Below are 21,503 nucleotides of genomic sequence, written 5' to 3' on the forward strand. Positions count from 1 at the left end.
TTCTAATGTCTCACCTTAGACTTGGAAACATTCTCCATGTTGCTGGCAAGGTCATCGACTTCCATTTTGTATTCACTCTTTTCTTTCTCCAGCTTCTGTTTGACCCGCTGTAGATTGTCGATCTGTTCCCCAAGTTCTGCAACGCTGTCAGCATGCTTCTTACGAAGGGCAGCAGCAGTAGCTTCATGCTGTAGAGTGGACTCTTCCAGATCTCGCCTCATTTTCTGGAACTCTGCTTCACGCTTCTTGTTCATTTCAATCTGGGCTGAAGTGGCTCCACCAGCTTCTTCCAGTCTTTCACTGATTTCTTCAAGTTCCCTTGAGAGATCAGCCCTTTGTTTCTCAACCTTTGCTCGAGCTGCACGCTCAGCTTCAATTTCTTCCTCCAGTTCTTCAATACGAGCCTCAAATATTAAAATATTAAATCCTATAAATTGCATTCTAATTATAACAATATGCATTTCTGCTACGCCAGTTCACTTAATAAAGTATATATCAAATGTAAGTACCTGAAGCTCTTTGATTTTTTTCTGCAGCTGGGCTCCAAGAGATTGCTCATCTTCAATCTTGCTCTGAAATTGACTTATTTCAAAGTCTTTCCTGTTTTTTGGGGAACATATGGTGTTATTTTCAAGTAATTTATTTAACCGTAGGATTTTATCAATAGAGCTTAAGGTCTATTGGTTTAAACATAACAAAATTTGCTTTGTTAACACAAAAAGGGAAAAGACTTAGGGCCAGATGTAGGTAGCCCTTTACCGATCGGAATCGGCCAAAAATACCGATTTGCGGCCGTTTCCGATCGGTAAAGGGCTATGGAGATGTAGGTGCACATATTCGGTAATTTTACCGAATCGGTATTATTACCGAATCTGTAAATTTACCGAATCGGTAATATTTACCGATTCGGTAAAATTACCGAAAATGCTAGATTGATATGTGGGTAGCCAATTTTCCATTGGCACATGGCTTTCAGGATCGGTATTTTACCATGGAATACAAATCCATGGTAAAATACCGATTCCTGTGTACATGCACATCTGTGCATGTACACATGTGCCATGTGACAGACAGACGTGCCCTAAGGGCATGTCTGTGTGCCACATTGCACACATGCCCGTTTTGGGGGTGCTAGAGGGTGTCAAAGTGACACCCCCTGCACCCTTGACAAATTCGGTATTTACCGGTTCGGTAAATACCGAATCGGTATTTGCATTGAATCCTATGGGCTTCAAGGCCCATAGGATTCAATAGCAAATACCGATTCGGTATTTACCGATTCGGTAAATACCGAGTTTTAAGGTATCGGTAAAAAATCCAGATGTTGGTACCTAGATCCCATTTACCGATTTTGAAATACCGAATCGGTAAAATTCGGTATTTCAAAATCGGTAAATGTGATTTACCTACATCTGGCCCCTAATACACTAAAAAACTATATAACTTCAGTGGATATAAATGAAATTGATGCTTGCTTCAACAATTACCCACTAACCCTGCTCCTGCTTCGCCCCCGCTTCCTGTGGTCTGTGGCAGCCCGCAGCTATTGCCCTGTCTCCTTTATGTCCTTTGTGCCTCCACTGAATTCTTTCTCACATTGCAGTCTTTGAGATACATCCTTTTACCCTGCTGTAGTCAATTTCTCTCTCCTCCTTCTGATCTGCCACTCCCTTTTCCTTCTTAGAGCCATGTGTACCATGTAAGCCCTCATTACATACACACTGGTAATGAAGCTGGAAATTCCAGCCCCAGTAGATACAGCTACACACCCTAATATTACCCCATTACAGGCTGGACACTGATGATCCAAGTAGGAATAGGGAAAACCAGGTGAATTTGATTTAACACACCCTATTCCCCTGTTTATTCCTCACTCCTTACCATGTTTTTGCCTGGGAATTCCAGCTGCTTTGAGCAGCTGAAGTCCCCCGGGGGTAATGTTGGTGCCCTTGTGATTACCATGTTACTCATAATCCCAATGTGCCCAGTAACTCATGTGACCGGGCCCACAAGAGGTTACAACAGTTGGACTAAGGGCCATTGTGTCAGTGGTAGCATGTTTTTTACAGCACCTCTCCTTATCTGCCTATCCTCATCTCTGTTCCCCCACCCAAAATCCTCATCTTAAACTATCCCAGCATGGTGTTTCGGCGGCCACAGATTGATTGTATTGTGTTCCCCCTACCCCTTGCTTGCAGTCGCCTTTTTAGGTTTCGCTGGTGAGCGGAGCCGATTAGGCTCCGCCTCCAGAGAAATCTAATGAGTATAGTAAGCACTATGGAAGACGCCCCCCCGTCCGATTGGCTAGCTCCATAAACGGAGCCTAGCCATTGGACGAGGGGCCTGTCCGTCAATGCCGGACCAGACACGGGGGCGTTCCCGACATTCTTTGGCTTTTGCCGACGTCACGGGACGCCGGGAACGCCCCCGAGTCTGGTCGTGGTGATTGCTGCTGTCCTAGGCATGTTTTTCCCCGGCACGTTTCCCGCCTCCCTCCCGCCGTTCGTGTTCTCTCCCGCCCCCCTCCCCCCTCACGCCCCCTGTGTCCTCTCCCGCCCCCTCCCGCCCCCTCCCGCCGTCCGTTCCTCTCCCGCCCCCCCCCTGTCCTCGTAGGCCTCCCTCCCGCCGTTCGTGTTCTCTCCCGCCCCCCTCCCGCCCCCTGCCCGGGAGTGAGCCGAAGCTCTGCCCGGGCTCCTGAGCCGCTGGTGGAAGCAGCCGCGCAAGAGCAGGCAGGAGGAGAGCCAACAATAGGAATGGGCAGCGGCATGGGGGCGAGCTCAGGAGAGATGCGTGCCAGCGAGGAACCTGAAGATGGCGCTTTCATGTGAACTGGGAGGATGGATGGACGGAAGGCTCAGGATCTCACGATTTGGAACTTACCAGCGCCTTCTCGTGTCTTGCTCCTCCCATGTCGTATTGGACTATTATGAGTATCCTTTCTCAAAAGAGTTTTGCCTTTTGTGTTCACCCACTCTTTGGTCGTTCGCAGCTCAGCTGCCCAGAGCAGTCGTCCAGGCACAGAGAGACGAGCCAGGCACTTAAAAGAAATAAAAAATAGTACAAGCACTTCTTCTAAGTGATTGTGATTTGATATCGTTTCAGCGCTGCGCCTGTTTGATTTGCGACACTCTTTCTCTTTGAGCCAAAACTCGATGTTTGTGTTGCTTTATTTTGAGGTGCTTTGATGCTTTTAGTGTTACTGTTTTGTGACTTAAAGAACATTAACGAAATGTTATGGTGAAATTGGATTCCGTTCAGTGTTTATTCTTGAGCGCAGCAGTTGTTTCATTTCCGTTGCACCATCTAGGTGGTCCTTTTGTTGGCGCTTTCATGATAACGTGATGAGGAAGCTTGAATCATTTGGCACATTCTCTTTAAAGGCACTACATAGCAGTGACTTATTAGTGCTTTAGATCTTAAAGCTGCTTAGTGGGTGCAGCTGTTAGAACTCATGGAGTATAAGGTCTAAATCTAAAGGAGGGGGGCGGGTTTGAGTGCATGTTGGTCGCGACAGAACTCTTACGATGAGGGACTGAACTTTATCCTTCTCCGCCCCTTACAGCAGAACTCTTTTTCCCCAGCCTGTTTCCAGTGTCTCTGTGTGTGCAGGGCCGTGTATGAGAAATCCACGGTCAGCACTCGGTCTTCTCTGGCATCCTCAGCCAGTCCTAGTGGAGTCTAACCCAAGTCGCCTGAATTCGGTGCAGCGTTCCGCTCCTGTTGCTGCACATATCCAGCCTCTCCATAGGGTCTTAAAACACAGCGGTCCATGTTGCTAAACCACCCTTTTATAGCAGACGCACGGACAGTGCCTGATGAGAGGAGTGTGTGTGTCCTGCGCATGGGTTTACCTCCTCGAAACACGCACACCCTGATGGAGGTTTATCCGGGGTGATCCCTGCAGTTAAACCAGGGTACGGTTGTTTGTGGGGAAAGATGAAGCCAGCTTAGATTTGCACTGTCTCATATCTGCAGAGGGTGAGGAGACAACCACCCTGGCCCGTATTTATTTGGTGGGTAGTTAATTATTAATATACAGCAGAGCTATCTTCTACGGTGCAGCAGGCAACCCGCCCCCTCTCTGTGAAACGGTAAGTGTGGTATGTTACACAGATCTAAATAGCACATTGCTGCCGTTGGAGTGGCCTTGCAGTGCTGTTCTAGTGTGGACAACTTCACTCCCTGCATACCACAACTACGAACCTGTTCTCTGGTTCTGTTGGAGGAGCTCAGCAGTGTTGAGTGTCGTTATGAGGCGGTTTTCAAGCACTTGTTTTGTTGTGTAACTGTGAGAGGTGTTTGCAGAGCTGGAATGGGAAACAATAGCATCAGTGAGAACCACTGTGGTGTCTTGGTGTGTGAGTGATGTTCACCAAGTCACGTGCTATCTGGGAGGACTGTTAGTCCTATGTGCATTATTTAAATTGGTGTATGTGTCTTTGGGAATGCCTCCTCAAAATACCTGTATCCACCCATACATACATTCACAATGAGACATGCATATGAAGACGCTACAGTTCTTCACACAGCTACTATAAGAGACTGTACAATGCATAAGGCAAGGAAATTAGCTAATTTGTTAAAAGTGAAGATTTGTAACCTATTTAAGAAAGTCCTCTAAATTTGAATACTCTTCCTAAACCGTTATATCGGTTTGGATTTTATTTAGATTGTGCATGCAGTCAGGATGTGACTATTCACACTAAAATATCTAGAGCCTGAAGTAGAGGCTCAAGTTGTCGTTGACCTGTGTCTGCTGTTGCACAATTTTTCTTCAGCAAGCTTACCAGTGATTTGTTACTCTGGTGTCTTGCGCTAAACGCGGTGCCATTTTAATGCCTATAAAAAAACAGCCTCTTTATGCGTCTGACATTCTTTCTCACACACTGTTGCTGCTGCTCTCTCTAGAGTTCATTCACCACTTCATGCACAAACTACCTACCCCACTCGATCTTCCTTTCTGTCTATTCTATACAGCTCTCACTCCTATTAATGGTCACATAATTCCACTACACAAATACAATACACACAACACAATTCAGACCCACATAATTCAACAACTAATAAATCCAATTCAAACCACATCATTTTACTACACATAGCATATATTCTCTCAGCTGCAAACAAACAAAAAAATAAGTTATAAACATTGTCAATTTGATTACCAATAGCTCTTAACTTTCACAAATGCAAGACCGATTGCATTGTAAATGCTTGCTTTTTTGGGGGTCTTTGCTTCTGGCAAGTAATCTCCACCACACAATCACCCGAGCCAAGTAAGAAAGCATCCATTCTGGGAGAAAGGACTGGAGATTTGAGAAGCTCCTGTTGAACGGAAGGCTCAAAGTGAAAAGAAAAGATAATCTTCGCATCTCTATATGGATTGTAGGCTCCTCCTCCAGAGAAATCTATTGAGTATAGTAAGCACTATGGAACACGCCCCCCCGTCCCATTGGCTAGCTCCATAAATGGAGCCTAGCCATTGGACGAGGGGCCTGTCCATCAATGCCGGACCAGACACGGGGGCGTTCCCGAGATTCTTTGGCTTTTGCCGACGTCACGCGACGCCGGGAACGCCCCCGAGTCTGGTCGTGGTGATTGCTGCTGTCCTAGGCATGTTTTTCCCCGGCACGTTTCCCGCCTCCCTCCCGCCGTTCGTGTTCTCTCCCGCCCCCCTCCCCCCTCACGCCCCCTGTGTCCTCTCCCGCCCCCTCCCGCCCCCTCCCGCCGTCCGTTCCTCTCCCGCCCCCCCCCTGTCCTCGTAGGCCTCCCTCCCGCCGTTCGTGTTCTCTCCCGCCCCCCTCCCGCCCCCTGCCCGGGAGTGAGCCGAAGCTCTGCCCGGGCTCCTGAGCCGCTGGTGGAAGCAGCCGCGCAAGAGCAGGCAGGAGGAGAGCCAACAATAGGAATGGGCAGCGGCATGGGGGCGAGCTCAGGAGAGATGCGTGCCAGCGAGGAACCTGAAGATGGCGCTTTCATGTGAACTGGGAGGATGGATGGACGGAAGGCTCAGGATCTCACGATTTGGAACTTACCAGCGCCTGTAGCGAGTACGGCAGTGCTCAGTAGAAGATGGCGGCATTACCTTAGGATGGCCAGCAGCTGCATTGTAGGTCGGTGTGGGCGCTGGTGCCCCCGAAACGGTTGAGGACAATGTCTCCGGACATCATGTGATGAAGGTAAGCACAACAGCAAGGGTCCGGTTAAAAACCTAGGTCACTGGAGCACAGTGTAACCATGGGTTAATGCTTTGGCGTACCGGGTACAGTTGTTCGGGCGCTGGAAGAGTTGCTAGAGCATGAGATTTTACACATTTACATGAGATTTACCAGGAGGCTCTAGCTTTGAAACGAGGAGAATCCAGTTTGGCATTATTTAGGCCTCAACGCGGCAAAGAATGATTATCTTGGCGCCCCTGCCCTGTTTACTATTGGGCAGAAACGGTTATCACGAGGTGAGCACAGGCCGTTATTTGGTTAACAGTAATGGACCGCGGGGTGGGGGCGCATTACAGCCAAAGTTAGTCCACAGAATACGATCGCATCCGGGACGGGGCTGCAAGCGGCGCATTGGTTCGTAGTGCTAAAAATATCGAAGACTGTGTGGCTTATACGTTTTCTTGATGTGGATCCGAAACTGCCTGAACAGCTGGCAGTGGGGACGGCCACAAATCGACTACTCAGTCACAGGCACTGGCTCCGCGCTTTGCAGGCATAGTAGGGGTGGGCGGGGGAAAGCCTTGTGCAGAACGCAAGCTGCAACGGGAGGCATCAGAGCCCCTCACAGTACCCCATCCCCATGCGGAGCACCAATGGGTTGCTTTTTTTTATAAGGCCATTGATAAAGCGCTTCATTGTGACCCGTAGTTAGGCGCTTGAGCAATCGATGTTATTGGTATAGGTGGGATCTTGGGGCAGAGGAGGATTGCTGCCGCGCCTCCCGTCATAGGTTGAGGTCAAGGAGAGCGCCTCCTGCGATCTACGGCGGATTCCTTTGCCTGCTTGTGGCGCTGCGAGAATGAAAGGATTGGGACAGCAGTGTCTAGAACTCCCCTGGGGCACCCTAATAAAGCTCGATCCACCCACCCCTGACCCGCCAGGCCCTCCCTGCACAGCGCCTCCCGCCAGATGAATGCTATTTCTGCAGCGAATGTGCCCCCTCCCGGCTCGCCCGGTTTGGAAATGACAGGCGATTGCAGCATGTTCCCGCTCGGTGTTTTTGTTTATTTTGGGACCGCTACCGTTACCTCCTAGGAAGAACATTTCCAAAGTGACGTGCTCTTAAAAAGTTAATTTTGAAGTATTCAGAAGCCCTTGTTGCGTGAAACTATGATTTCTTTCTATTACCGTTCATAAATACTGTGTAAACATTGGGCGGGGCCAGTGGAATTGATATCGCGGCGATTCGAGGTTTACTACACAATTTAGCATTCGCCTCACACACACACTACGCTGCCTGCCTCACACACACACACACACACTGCGCTGCCTCACACACACACTACGTAGTCACACACTGCTGTGTGTCACTCACACTGTCCTATCACCCACACTGCGCTGTTACACACAAACTGCACTGTGAGACACACACTTCGCTGCATTACACACACTGCCCTGCTACACACTGAGCTGCTTCACACACACTGTGCTGCCTCACACACACTGTGCTGCCTCACACACTGTGCTGCCTCACACACGCACTGCCCTGCCTCACACACACACACTGCGCTGCCTCACACACACACACACTGCGCTGCCTCACACACACACACACTGCGCTGCCTCACACACACTGCGCTGCCTCACACACAATGCGCTGCCTCACACACACACTGCGCTGCCTCACACACACACTGCGCTGCCTCACACACACTGCGCTGCCTCACACACACACTGCGCTGCCTCACACCCACACTGCGCTGCCTCACACCCACACTGCGCTGCCTCACACCCACACTGCGCTGCCTCACACCCACACTGCGCTGCCTCACACCCACACTGCGCTGCCTCACACACATACTGAATTCGTCCCGGTGTAATTTCCAAACACCGGGACACTCTCAGCAGCGCCTGCACGTTGTTGTCTGCTTCCGATCACAACAAAGTGCAGGAGGGGACAGGGCTCTCTTATTTCTATACTGGCCATAACAAAGGCCGAGTCTTAGGGGTCATAAGCCTCCTTTTGTTGGAGTCTCCTGGCTGTCAGCAGTCAGGAGCCTCACACCTGATGCAAATGGAGCGGAGGGCTCTGTGCGTGTGTTTGGGGAGCTCTTTGCGTGTGTGTGGGGGGCTCTTGTGTGTGGGGGCTCTTGTGTGTGTGGGGGGCTCTTGCGTGTGTGTGGGGGGCTCTTGCGTGTGGGGGAATCTTGCGTGTGCGTGGGGGGCTCTTGTGTCTGTCGGGGGCTCTTGCGTGTGTGGGGGCTTTTGCGTGTGTGGGGGTCTATTGCATGTGTGGGGGGCTCGTGTGTGTGGGGGGCTCTTGTGTGTGTGTGTGTGTGTGGGGCTCTTGCGTGTGTGTGTGTGGGGGGGCTCTTGCGTGTGTGTGGGGGGGCTCTTGTGTGTGGGGGGGCTCTTGAGTGGTGTGTGGGGGGGCTCTTGTGTGGTCTGTGTAGGGGGCTCTTGTGTGGTGTGTGTGTGGGCCTCGTGTGTGTGTGGGGGGCTCTTGTGTGTGTGTGGGGCTCTTGTGTGGGTGTGTGTGTGTGCAAATGCAATACGTCTCGCATTTGCGACAGAGTAAGCTATTGGCATTGTAAATGACAATGCCATATATTTATCTGTTTTCAAAACCAACACATAAATAAAAAGTTTGTCATTTACAATGCCAATAGCTCTAACTTTTCCGAAGGCGAAACCGTTGCATTGTAAATGCTTGTTTTCTACAGCTGCCACATAGGTTGTCCTTTGATTTTTTTCCACATTCTAACAGCAGCCATCATGTGAATCAGACCCAATGAATTAGATGGCATTCCAAGGTACATATATTGGATTGCAATCTAACTCACTACAGTGAAACTCATTTCTTGACGTGTAACCCATGTACATTTCCAGCGGTCACTGTTTGTTCTGCTTGCATCTTGAAAATGTGCAAAACAAATATATATATTTATAAAACATGTATTTAAACCACATTCTTAGCCACAAGTGGATTATTCAGGTAAATGATACTATTCTCAAAGGTATGGGACTCACACCCCAACAAATGAACTTTTTTTCATCTTCGAGATGTGATAATCACACCCATCGAGTGAGACTGTTCTTCCAAGTGTGAGAGACACAAGGTTAGCAGGATTCTGTTGCATCTTTAGGCCCTAATGCTACCCTTCTTTGTGCATGGAGCAAGCTGTTTTGACAATGATTATTTATCAGTCAGCTGAGCTCCATGGACTCATCTTCTGGTGCCGTTCTTTCTCTTGTACCTTCCTCTCTCTTCCCTTAAGGGTGCTTCCCCTTCTGGTGTTTGTTGTTTTGCCCTGTGTTCTTTGCCCTGTGTAACCTTTCATCCATCTCAGTAAGGGCTCTCTTTTTGCCCGTGGCAGACCTCTGCCTCCCGAGTCCGGACTTTGTTGTGTTGGAAACAGACACATTCAAAGACACACAAGAAATGTAATGTAATAAATATGCACACTTTTCATTAATGGTGTAATCCCCAAATGTAAGTCTTCTAAATATATACATTTGTTTTGAAAATTGCCAGTAACAACAAATAGTTTTTAATAAAACTATTTATAAAAAGTTGCAAATATTCATCATTGAAACTGAAACAAAAACAGGTTTTGTCTATTGACACTAACTTCTTCAGTTTTTCATCGCTTTGCTGCTTATCATTCTCAAGATCCATCGTCGTTTCCTGGGACAGCTTCAGGTCACCTTCAAGCTTCCTCTTGGCCCTCTCAAGGTCCATGCGAAGTTTCTTCTCTTGTTCCAAAGATCCTTCAAGCTGTGCATTGTTTAACATATCAGTTAATTTATGCTATTCAAAAAGATGTTATTTTTTTAAATACTAATGACTGATGAAAATGGCCACTTAACTGGAGAGTTTTGAAAGAGCAAAAGCCTATCATTGGTAAATTCCATGTACTGGTCCAGCATTATAACAAGAAATGTGTTGAGGTTTTCTTTGTTATTTCTCTTTTCATGAATACTTACGTCATCTACTTGCTGTTCCAGTTTAGTTTTGGCTTTGGTCAGAGTGCTGACTTTGTCTTCTTCTGCCTGTAGGTCATCCAGGGTCTGCTGATGGGCCTCCTGGAGTGCTTTCTTCTCCTTCGAAACCTTTGCAATGTTTTCATCAAGTACTGCCATTTCCTCTGTGAGGTTTTTCACCTAAATCACACAGACGGACAGCTCTCATTTTAATCAATCTTAAATTTAATATGTTAATGCTTAGATTTAAATAGAACATTATCAAATTACCTTATTCTCCGTGGCATGCTTTTCCTTCTCCACTTTGGCAAGGGTGAGCTCAAGGTCATCAATGTCTTTCTTCAGCTCAGAACATTCATCCTCCAGTTTCCTCTTCTTGGCTGTCAGCTCAGCATTACTTTCCTCTTCATCTTCAAGTCTTTCTGTCAGCTCTTTCACTTTACCTTCCAGTTGAATTTTATTTTTAATGAGACCTTCACATCGTTCTTCTGCATCTGCCATGTTTTCACTTTCCTAATTGAATATTACAATCAAACATGTTTCATTTATTTTTGTTTATAAAAACTTACTTAGTCATCCTTAAAATTCATTAAATTTCACCTACCGCTTGAACCTGTAATGCAAGATCATTTTTCTCCTGAAGAAGGGAAACCATTTTCTCTTCCAGTTCCTTCTTCCTTGCTTCAGATTTTACCAGAGCTTCTTTAGTCTTTTCAAACTCTTCTTTCATGTTTGCCATTTCCTTTTCTGTTTCCGCACTCTGCAGAAGAGGCTTTATCTTAAAGTAAAGCTTCATCCATGGCCAGGTTTTGACATTCATGAATGACCTGATATTGTACTGGATGGTCATTATTGATTCTCTGTTCGGGTTTGAAATAAAGAAGATGTTAAAGAAGTCCCCATTAAGATTATCAATATAAGTTTTACTGATGAATCAGTTCTGATAAAAACCTTCTTTCCATCATCTTCTTGAATTCTACCCTCATGAGGAACCCTCTGCAAGCCGCCTGTGTGCGTGTGATGAGCTCTGCCAGCTTTTCATCTCTCATTTCTTCTAGAACACCGAGGAGGCCAGCTTTGAAGAACACCTTTAATGTGAATGAAGTGAATGAGAAAAGTCTTTCTTGCAATATTATCAGCTGCCGTTTTATGAAGTGATTACATAATTCCCTACCTTTGTGTGTCCCAATTTGTACTGAGTGTGGTCCACATCTATGGAACCCAACAGTTTCTCACTAGCCTTCTTGCTGTCAATAAATGCGCCCTCTGGAATTGCACTTGCATTGAGCACTTTGTACCTTAAAGAAAAGGTGTTCAAACTTAGATTTGTGATATTATGAGTTGGTTTATTTAAACTCTTTATAATATTCATTCATTAAATGGAAAGCTCTTACAAATATTATCTTACATATCTACGAGTAAGAGGACCCGTGTAAGAGTTTGCGTTCTCTAACTTCAGTAGTAGTTAGTAGTTTTCCCATGATTCATAAAACAATTATGCTAACTGTTAACTAAAGAGGTATTATGTACATTTCCATTCTTTTAATATAACTATGCACTGTGCAATTGTTTAGTTATGGTTCAAGATTTGTTAAACTATTTTTGCAGTCTTTTCACCTTTGCTTGAAATCACCATAGAGGATCCTGCTTGGGAATCCCTTTCTGCAAATTCTGATGCCTTCCAACACACCATTACATCTCAACTGATGGATCAGCAGATGATTGTCCATTACACCTAAAGGCAGAGAATAGAGCTCATATCAGTTCACTTAATGCTCACAAGTAACACAGTGATACTGGATAAATGGGTAGTCCTTAGAGAGACACTCTACCTGGAGTCTTTGTCTCATTGGGAATCAGGCAACGCACAAAGTGGGGATGAGTGCTCCTCAGGTTAGTCATCAGCTTGCCCAGATTTTCCTGTAGTGTAGTTGTAGTGATATAAGTGTATTTAAAATATTGCAAATATTTTAGTTAATGCCTCACGAATTTGAAGCAACAATTAACTCAGAAGACATATTGTCCCATATTTTGTACCAGAAGGCTACCTGGCACATGCATCAAGGTAGGCTTTTGCGATTCTTTATTGCGATTATTAGAGAATCGCAATTAAGGAATTGCAAAAGCCTATGCATGTAGGAATCGCTATATAAATCGCAATTCCTAAACATTCCTTAATTGCGACTCGCAAATTGCGAGTCGCAAATTAAGGAATGACTTCCCATTCATTCCTATGAGCCTAAAGGCCCATAGAAATTAATGGGAAATTGCATGCGCAATTTGTGAGTACCATTAAGTACTCGCAAATTGCTCATGCAATTTCAAGGGTGCAAGGGTGTCAAAATGACACCCTATTGCACCCCTAAAATTGTGATGTGTACCCCTGTTGCGCACACACATGCCCCAAGGGCATGTGTGGGTGTGTAACCTAAAACTTAAAAAAAATGCATTTTAGTGCATTTTTCAACGTTTTTGCAAATTACAGACAAGTTTGATTTGTCTGTAATTTGCGGTCCCAAATTGCGAAATCGCTATTTGAAAGTGCTTATAGCTTTGCATTTGAGGAATCGCAATTTGCGATTCCTTAAATGCAATCGCAATTTAGGAATTCGCAAATAATTGTTAATTCTTAAATTGCGCATAGGAAACACTTTCATGCATCTCCAAAGGCCAATTTGCGGTCGCAAATGGCCGATTTTTGCGCATTGCATCATTTGTGATCGCAAAAACCTTTGATGCATGTGCCCCAAAATGTACAGCAGAAATGTAAGTTCATGGATACTACTCACTCTGAACAAAGCAGACACCGTCTGGAAAGACCCACCCTTCTTCTTCTTTCCACTCTTTCCACCAGCAGCAGCTGCTTCTATAATTTGAACATAGCAAAAAAAATACAATTATCAGGCACTTGCTTAAGATGAATACTTTGCATATTTCCCTTTGCGCCTTTTTCCATGTGTTGCTACAAAATATTTACCAGCCTCTGCAGCAGTTGCTGTGTAAAGCATGGACAATACTTTAAGGGAGGACTTCTGATACAGTTGGATGACAGAGTCATTCAATGGATCCTTGTTCTTTTCCAGCCAGCCAGTGATGTTGTAATCCACAGTACCAGCATAATGCACTAGGGAGAAGTGAGCTTCAGCCTTTCCTTTTCCTGGCTTGGGTTTCTCAAAGTTCTTGCACTTGCCCATATGCTGGTCATAGAGCTTGTTCTTGAAGGATGTGTCTGTAGACTTGGGGAACATGCACTCCTCTTCAAGGATGGAGAAAATACCCATGGGCTAAGAAGTATAAATATTTCTATGAGTCTTCAGTGTATTTGTGCATTATATATAGAAATCCACAAGTTGTTTATATAGACACCCACCTTTTCAATAAGCTCAATGCAGGCAGCCAGATCCATGCCGAAGTCAATGAATTCCCAGTCAATACCTTCTTTCTTGTATTCCTCTTGTTCCAAGACGAACATGTGGTGGTTGAAGAACTGTTGCAGTTTTTCATTGGTGAAGTTGATACACAGCTGTTCTAAGGTGTTGAACTAAAACATAACACAGGTGTTCTGTGTTATTGTGATCAGAGTGTCAGCATGGTTTAAAACATCACCCACCAAAAGATCTCAAACTTACATCAAAAATCTCAAAGCCTGCAATATCCAAGACACCAATGTAGTATTGCCTGGCTTGCTTGGTGTCCAGCTGCTGGTTGATACGGATCACCATCCATAAGAAGAGCTTCTCATAGACAGACTTGCAGAGTGCACCGATGGAGTTATAGACCTTTTGGGGAAAAGATTACGTTGGTGAGCTTCAAGCAGTCTAGTTAGCCGTACATTGTTTATTTTCTGCATGTTTAAATGACCCAAAACTTTAATAGTCATATCCAAAGAAGGAAACATTAAGGAGATTGCTTGTGGAGAGACTGTGGGTTGAGCTCCTGAAGCTATACCAGAGTTTTCTTGTAAAAGTCCTCAGCACCTATTGCTAGAAAATACCAGGTGCAGAGTGGGCTAAAGTAGTTTCAGTTTTAACTTTTTGATTTATCATATGGCACATAGTCAGATACTACCTTTCAGGTTTATATATAACACAGACTCTTTTTCACTGTGGGAGTTTAGCTGCAAGCTATGCTAGAAGACCTGTATTTAGTGGGTGGCATTAGGGATGAATGCTTTTCTTCTTCGTTCTCAGGCAGGAGTATCTAAACATCATAAACGGACCTAATTTAAGTGCCAAAATCAGTCAGGTAAGAAAACAGACAGGGTGTCTTCCAAAACAAAGTCACGTTACACCTTTCCAAGACTATAACTATACCAAATGTACTCTTAATGTGAAGTAAATAGATGAAATATCCTGTCTATTCAGGTGATTTGTATTGTAATGTATTCCGTCTGCAGTGTGTAGATTATAAAATGCATAGAAGTGAGGGTGTGCCCAGCAAAATGGCTGACTAGCAGGTATTCTTGCTGGCTCTGCCATCTTGTTTCATTATCCTACTATAATCCTGCAATCGTTATACCATCCAAATACAGAAAAATTGACCAGATTGCCAAGGTCCACAACAGAGCAGGCTGAAAAAAGAATGGAGCTGCCTCGAGCCAATTATGGAAAATGTGACCCACCTAACTGCAGGCCTGGTAGGCACCCTCAACATAATGGTGAGGAAGGAGAGCGGCAAGATCGGGACACCAGATAACGATTCTCGCAGTGTGTGAAGCTGGAGAAGCCCCTTTCCTCAAATAGAATAAGGCGCAGATTGCCCTGTGTCCCTCTCCCCACCAGAACGTGTGGCGCTGAGCACTGGACCCTGAGCAGAGTCCGTGGCAGGCAGAGGTGCAGGCCTAGCCCACCAACGGAGTGAACCTAACCGGTGTGAGCACAGTGGAGTGGAAGAGACGAGAAACACTCTGAAGTTACGACTCCCCCAGGGCATAGATCCAGACAGGGCCAGCGAGGACACATGCGGCTCCGGGGCCACGTGAGGACGTAGCTGGGAGGGGTTGTGGCAAGGCTGCACTTGCCCTGTGGACACCAGAAGAGTCTGCGAGGGCCTTTAAGAAAGTGCACTGTTGGACACTGAGGCTGGAGGGGACGGCCTCACGCTGATGCCCTGCTGGCCATGGATGGGAAGATGCCCAGCAGGAGAGAATTACCTTACAAGGTAAGACTGTGATGTTATACTCAGAAAAAAACAGAGGGTGCTATGGTCAACACATTCTTGCTTTCTTATCCCTTTTCCATTGGACTTCTGCCAGCTCTCTGTCTTATCTGTCTCTGCCTTAACTGAAAATATTTGTGGGTATATCTAGGGTTGGAACTCTCGTAAGAAGGGCAGTTCAAGCAGGCTGTCTCTAATTGCTTCTTCCTTGTGAAGGTCCTCATGAAGATATTACCCTTTCTCTCAAAAAACAACATCCATTGTGTATTGATCCATGGTACCATACTCTAGTCATAGTCATCTGGACAACTGCCATAGGCCTGATGAATAAGTTGAAAAGGGTTAAAAATGTGCTGGTCAGACCAGCTATTGGGCTCTTCACTGGCTTCCGGTGGAAAATAAGAGTTGTTTTTAAGTCTCAGTATCATGTTTTTAAAGCTGGATATCAACAATCTGAGGGTTGAGGCTATAACACTCCGCACCTGACATTACAGTATGTGAGCAGTGAATAACAGTGCAAACAACCATGGAGTACACCCCTCTATACTCCTAAACCAGGAAAATATTCCTAATCAAACATAAACACAATAGGTTCTGCACTATACAATGTATCATAGTAATCAAAACAGTATCTGTGTGCACATTGAAAAACTCCCAGTTCTCAGTTGTTTCTTTTTGTTCAAAGTCGTTTTTTATTTAATTTCTTGTTTAAATTCAATGACCATAGCCGACGCGTTTCGTCCCTCAAAGGGACTTCATCAGGGCTCCACAATATAACAAAAACTTTCAATGTTGACATTTGTTCAGCAGTCTGTCTTAGGTCTGTTGTTCAAACATTTTGTGAGGTACTCGTTTCCATCTTTACAATTCTGTAACCGGCAGCGTGTACGTGCGTCTGTTTCACAGTTTGGAAAAAAACTTTTTGTGAGTAACATTGAAAGTTCTTTGTTATATTGTGGAGCCCTGAAGAAGTCCCTTTGGGGGACGAAACGCATTGGCAATAGTCATTGAATTTTAAGAAGTAATTAAATAATGAACAACTTTGAACAAAGTGATGCTTGTCACTTGGTACAGTGATATGTTGGGGGCACCTTAGGTGCCCCCCCAACACTCACAGGAATTGGACAGGTGCCTGCTACAGGCTCCCAATGTCCATCCCCGCCAGCCTTTTCATGGCGGGTGCGCTGCCATGGAAAGGCTGCCGGGGATTAACATCATAATCTGGCCTGTTAGGCACCGCCGTCATTCTGGGCTATGTGGGCGGTCCGAATGGCGGATTCAATCTGACTGTCGGAGCCTTGCGGTCGGGTTTTAGAACCGCCACCGATCCAACCGCCATCATAATGTGGCAGTCGATCGGCCCTTACGATTGTCGGGGGGACCACCGCTGACGTTGGCGGTCCTACCACTATCATAATCTGGCCCTAAGTCATTAATTTTAAATATGTATTAAACACAGTATAGATAAATTGCACACATACTGTCATAAAACGTGCAAAAAGAATTCATTTTTATGTTTTAGTGCTTTCAAAGTAAAATTTTTAGTAACGTGCTGATTGTAACTAGTGCAAACAATTTTTTAGGATTGGTTTGAAAGGACACATTATAGATTTATATTTCTTTCAGGTAGCAGGCACCCTAGAGAGAATGATTGTTCCTTCTTTGCTTACCTCTCTTTTGTCTCACTTCACGCTAAAGAAGTCCCTTCTCCCCTTTCAACCTGAAGCAACTCAGCCATTCAGGAATACTTTTTTGAATAAAAGCCCCTGAGACTGAATCTTGGGCACATTGTTCTCATGTTGACTGGCAACTTCGACCTCTGCAATGCAGCATCTGCACTTTCGCCCCAGCCTTCCTCTTCACCCACAAGTCGCATTTGTGAATCAGGGGCCTGTACATTCTGACACTGTTGTGAAGGTCATGCTTATACTTGCAAATTTGCATCTGCGGTTTCATGAATTTGACCCCATACCATAATCTCTCCTCAACTGAACTAAGGTCCCTAAACCCATTATGCCCTTTACAAGGAACATTACAGATTTCCTTGTAACAGTTAAGGAACAGGGCATAACTGGGATAATAAGCTAAGCTTTCAGTAAATAGGGAGGGGTGCAGGTGGAACACATAATACAAACAGAATGGCAGAAGTACGCTACCCATAGCTAGTTTATGTGGAAACAGGCAAGATGGTTTTCAGTAATTTCCTCACTGACAAACGGTTTGATTGAGTTATTTGGCCGGGTGCTAAGTTTCCTAACTGAGGCTGAGGGCCTGACTACGATGTCGGGCAGACCGCAGTCAACCGACCGTCGGTTGCGGTCCACCTGACATCTGCCCCTGCGGTCCACCCACCACATTACGATTTGTTGGGAGGAGACATTGGGCCGAGGAACCATCTGCAACAAAGCAGGAAGAATTACAATCCCATAACGACGACAGAGTAAGCCTCGGCTCCGCTGTCTGGATTATGATGCCACTTTCCGACAGCTGTTCCATGTTGACTTTTCTGACATGGAATGTCTGTGGGAAAGGGACTTTGGTGGCATCTTGTAGGGCCCCCTATCTCTACGCTATCGGGCCTGGGGGGCACTATAGGTACGCATCCGAAACATCCCTGGACTGTGTGGCATGCACTACATAAGGGCTGCCACACCGTGCAGGGAAGTTTGAAAACATAAGTTTTTCACTTGCAGCATGTGCTGCAGGCCTTTTCTACCCGCTGCACAAGCTGCCATTGAAGGATTAATGTTTCTAACCACCGATAGGGCGGTCACATCCAAATAGTGTGCTCGGAACCTGCGACCTATGGTTGGGCGATTCCAAGCCACAATGGTGTTGCCGCCTGACATCGTAATCAGGCCCTTAATGTTCTGGGTTAATGTTGGAATGCTTACTGCTAACTGAAGATACACAGCTAGCTGAATGGTTCTTAGACCGGAGTATAAATTATAACAAGCTAAAGTGGAATTCCATTTACCAAAGAGTGCATAGAGTGTTTATTGCTTACCCAAGTGCATGTACGAGACCAGTGATGATATCAACATTTCTTACAAATAAATCAAGTGTCTGCTTTAGATTCCAGCAGAAACGAAAACTTGCTAATATATAATGCCGGTCCTTGTCGAATAGATTTTGTTGTTTCAAATACAGTTAGGAATATTGGAACAACAATTGCTATTTTGAGATAAAGTTCCCACATAACCATTTTTAAGGATGAGTGAGAGAAATTTCCTCTACATAGGCTATAAAGAGACTATTTGTTGGTACTCTAGAAGGTTAAAGATACCTTTGCTTTTTTGGAGTGCATTTGTTAACTATCTTATTACACTTCAGTGTCAGAATTGATAATTCATAAAAGTGGTACTGGGTTGCCTTCACTTAAGTTTTATGGAAATTTGCCACAGTGCAACTGTTGTTCTGAAAGAAGTACATTTTATTTTTTTATTGATTCCAATATGTCATGGGTATGTTGAAAATGCAAAAAAAATATTGAAAATGTACCTGATTAACAGTCTGCCCCTTAGTGACATATTCATTGCCAACCTTCACTCTTGGGTAGCACAGTGCTTTCAATAAGTCAGCTGAGTTGAGACCCATCAAATAAGAAATCTTGTCAGCAACTGCAGGGAGAAATGAAAGGCGTGAGTGTGTTATGGACTTTTGATTCATCATCTAATTTTACAATACGGGTAACCTGTCTTTTACTCCATCATCTAATTTTACAATTTGTGTAAACACTTTAACTTCTAAACATTACCATATTGGCCATCACAGTGTAATTGAATTTTAGTCACATACTGTCTCCCATTCTAGGGGTCTTACAACCACATTACTTTCCTGTGCCCATTTACAGTTAACAGGTTACTAGAGTATGAATCTGTCAGTAACCATTATCTTGTAAAAGGCAAGCGAGTGACTGATTCTGATTATTAGGTGTGCTCTACTTATGTCTCCAAACATGAAAGTGTTGCAATTAAGAAGTAGTATAAAGACTGAATCATTTTGAAGTAGAAATAGAACCTCATTCACCGAAGCGAATTCCTCAATTCATCACAGATACATCAAATTCTCACACACCCTTTGACGCAAAACGCCAATTAAATCCAACACCTAAGGCATCACACAGGGTGGGCCCTGAAAACAGCCCTGACTCAAGTCCCCCTCTCGATCAACTAACAAAACGAAAAAGAAACCATCTAAGAAGACAGAATAAAAAGCAAGATTAAATCTAGAAGGCGGCAGAGCGTGTGGCTAGGAGAAAGAACTTCTTTCACCCTGCAAAAAGAGAGCCCACCAACACCGCTGATACATCTAAACCCCCACAGGGTGGGGACAAAACCCAAAACCCATTGGACTCTATAATGAGCTCTGTCCCAACTCGCACCAGTTTTCTAGTCTCTCCGCTAAAAGAACTTCAGGCCATTAATGATCAATTATTAATCAGTGATCATGTATCAAGCAAGGCCCAGGCCTCTGTATTAATCAATGAACACTTATCAAGCTAGGCCTTGGCCCCTCCTACATCAATAAACAACTCTGGCCAAATCTCAGATGGGATCAGCTCTCAGGGGATAATATCCAGGAAAGCATCAAACACGATCAGTCAGGCCCTTGAAGATCCACAGCAACACTCAAGTAAACAACAGGAAAATGAAACAATAAGCACTCAACAGGGGATTTTAAAGACAACCCTGCCTAACACATTAATCGCCCCTCCCAAAAACAATACATTGTCAATGTCTGCTTATTTAACAACAGTTCTCTATCCAGAATATATCTCCAAAGGATCTGATTATATCCTGAACATAGTCAACTTTTAAATGCTCTTCCCAAGTTTTGTCATCTAAAGTCTAGAGACATCGAGAGTATTCAGTTCATCCCTTCAACCTTATTTTTCCAAAAGAAGGAAGCAACAGCTGTAGGATGGACCCCCCCATGCAGCAGCTAACACTATATACTCCTTTAGATGAATGGGGATCTTGACCAAATTGCCTTGGAAAGCCAAATATCCATGTTTATTTTACCAGCACGACACACAGCATTGCTCAAACCCAGCCCTACAAGCAACATCGACAAATAACACCGGTAGCAAGCAGCACCAAATGCCATGTTCTATGACACTCTATAGAAACGCAGTTGGGCCTCTTTTCACAACTATGAACAATCTTAAACAAGGCTTGATCATTTCCACCAATTCACACGAAGGCAGACTCTGTAAACTTGCACCACCATCTATGAGAAATCCACAAGTAGACTGGAGTTGGCAGGCCGCCACTTTGGCAGGTCTTTTGTCTGAATGATTTAATTACAAAAAGATAGTACCATCAGCATGGTACATGAATAGCGAATCAAAACCTATGAGCATACTGTCTTGGAACGTGTCTGGTCTCAAAAACATCTTAACTGACTCCAGATACAAAGTCCTTTTTAATGTCACACGATATTACATGCATCCAGGAATCATGGCACAATGAAAAGAGTCAGATTGAAGGCTACCATGTTTTCTTCCCTCCAGCTACCCTACAATCTGCCAAGGGACACGTGATGGGCGGTTTGTCCATTTATCTATCCCTTTGTTGGTCCTTTGATGTCTGTCTTCACCTCAACAGTAATCGCAACTGCTTATGTGTCGTAATCAAAAACTGGGGTCAAGACTTTGCCACAACCAGACTAATTATAATAAACCTTTATATAAATCCAGCAGCTCGCGAAAAGAACCATAAGATCAAAGCTTTGGAGCTTCTGGTTGCAGATATAACATTAACCTATCCTAATGATCATTTACTCCTGACCGGAGATTTCAATTCAAACTTAATGTACAACCCATACCATAATCTCTCCTCAGATTTAGTTGACTCTCCGTGGCTAATAGACTCTCAGATCTATCCACCTGAAAGGTCTTTGTTGCAAAGTCATCCTGTGCTCTGGGCACCCCCCATCCTTTTGCTGACTGGTGCTGATGGTAGCTGACTGACCATGGGCTCTTCCTAACCAGGCCCAGGGCCAGTTCTATGCTAAGAGACACTTAGAATACAGTGAAAACACCTACATTCACTAGGGTACACTATGGGTTGGGGTACCCCTGTGATTTGCATGACCTACCCTATAGGGCCCTAGTACATAATAGGGCAGGAGGATTGAAACTACCTCTCAGTCCCTAGAATATAATAGGGCATGGCAGTTTAGAGGCCAGCAGCCCTTTCTGCA

At 44.9% G+C, this 21,503-nt stretch overlaps 1 protein-coding gene across 1 annotated transcript in view; it reads right to left on the bottom strand.

Moving 5' to 3' along the window:
- Positions 1 to 21,503, bottom strand: part of LOC147684413 (myosin-4-like) — a 60,385-nt gene that overhangs the window by 13,893 nt on the left and 24,989 nt on the right. Inside the window, exons 12-26 of the mRNA XM_086940337.1 lie at positions 18,798 to 18,916; positions 13,769 to 13,918; positions 13,510 to 13,680; positions 13,117 to 13,423; positions 12,929 to 13,005; positions 11,972 to 12,059; positions 11,757 to 11,874; positions 11,314 to 11,437; positions 11,091 to 11,227; positions 10,744 to 10,999; positions 10,410 to 10,652; positions 10,143 to 10,319; positions 9,788 to 9,933; positions 510 to 600; positions 15 to 404 (exon numbers count right to left, since the gene is read on the bottom strand). Of these exons, the coding sequence (XP_086796463.1) occupies positions 15 to 404; positions 510 to 600; positions 9,788 to 9,933; positions 10,143 to 10,319; positions 10,410 to 10,652; positions 10,744 to 10,999; positions 11,091 to 11,227; positions 11,314 to 11,437; positions 11,757 to 11,874; positions 11,972 to 12,059; positions 12,929 to 13,005; positions 13,117 to 13,423; positions 13,510 to 13,680; positions 13,769 to 13,918; positions 18,798 to 18,916 (2,594 nt within the window). The remainder of the gene's footprint in view (positions 1 to 14; positions 405 to 509; positions 601 to 9,787; positions 9,934 to 10,142; positions 10,320 to 10,409; positions 10,653 to 10,743; positions 11,000 to 11,090; positions 11,228 to 11,313; positions 11,438 to 11,756; positions 11,875 to 11,971; positions 12,060 to 12,928; positions 13,006 to 13,116; positions 13,424 to 13,509; positions 13,681 to 13,768; positions 13,919 to 18,797; positions 18,917 to 21,503) is intronic.

This window comes from Lissotriton vulgaris, chromosome 10, assembly GCF_964263255.1.
Source record: "Lissotriton vulgaris chromosome 10, aLisVul1.2, whole genome shotgun sequence".
NCBI classification, from domain to species: Eukaryota; Metazoa; Chordata; class Amphibia; order Caudata; family Salamandridae; genus Lissotriton; species Lissotriton vulgaris.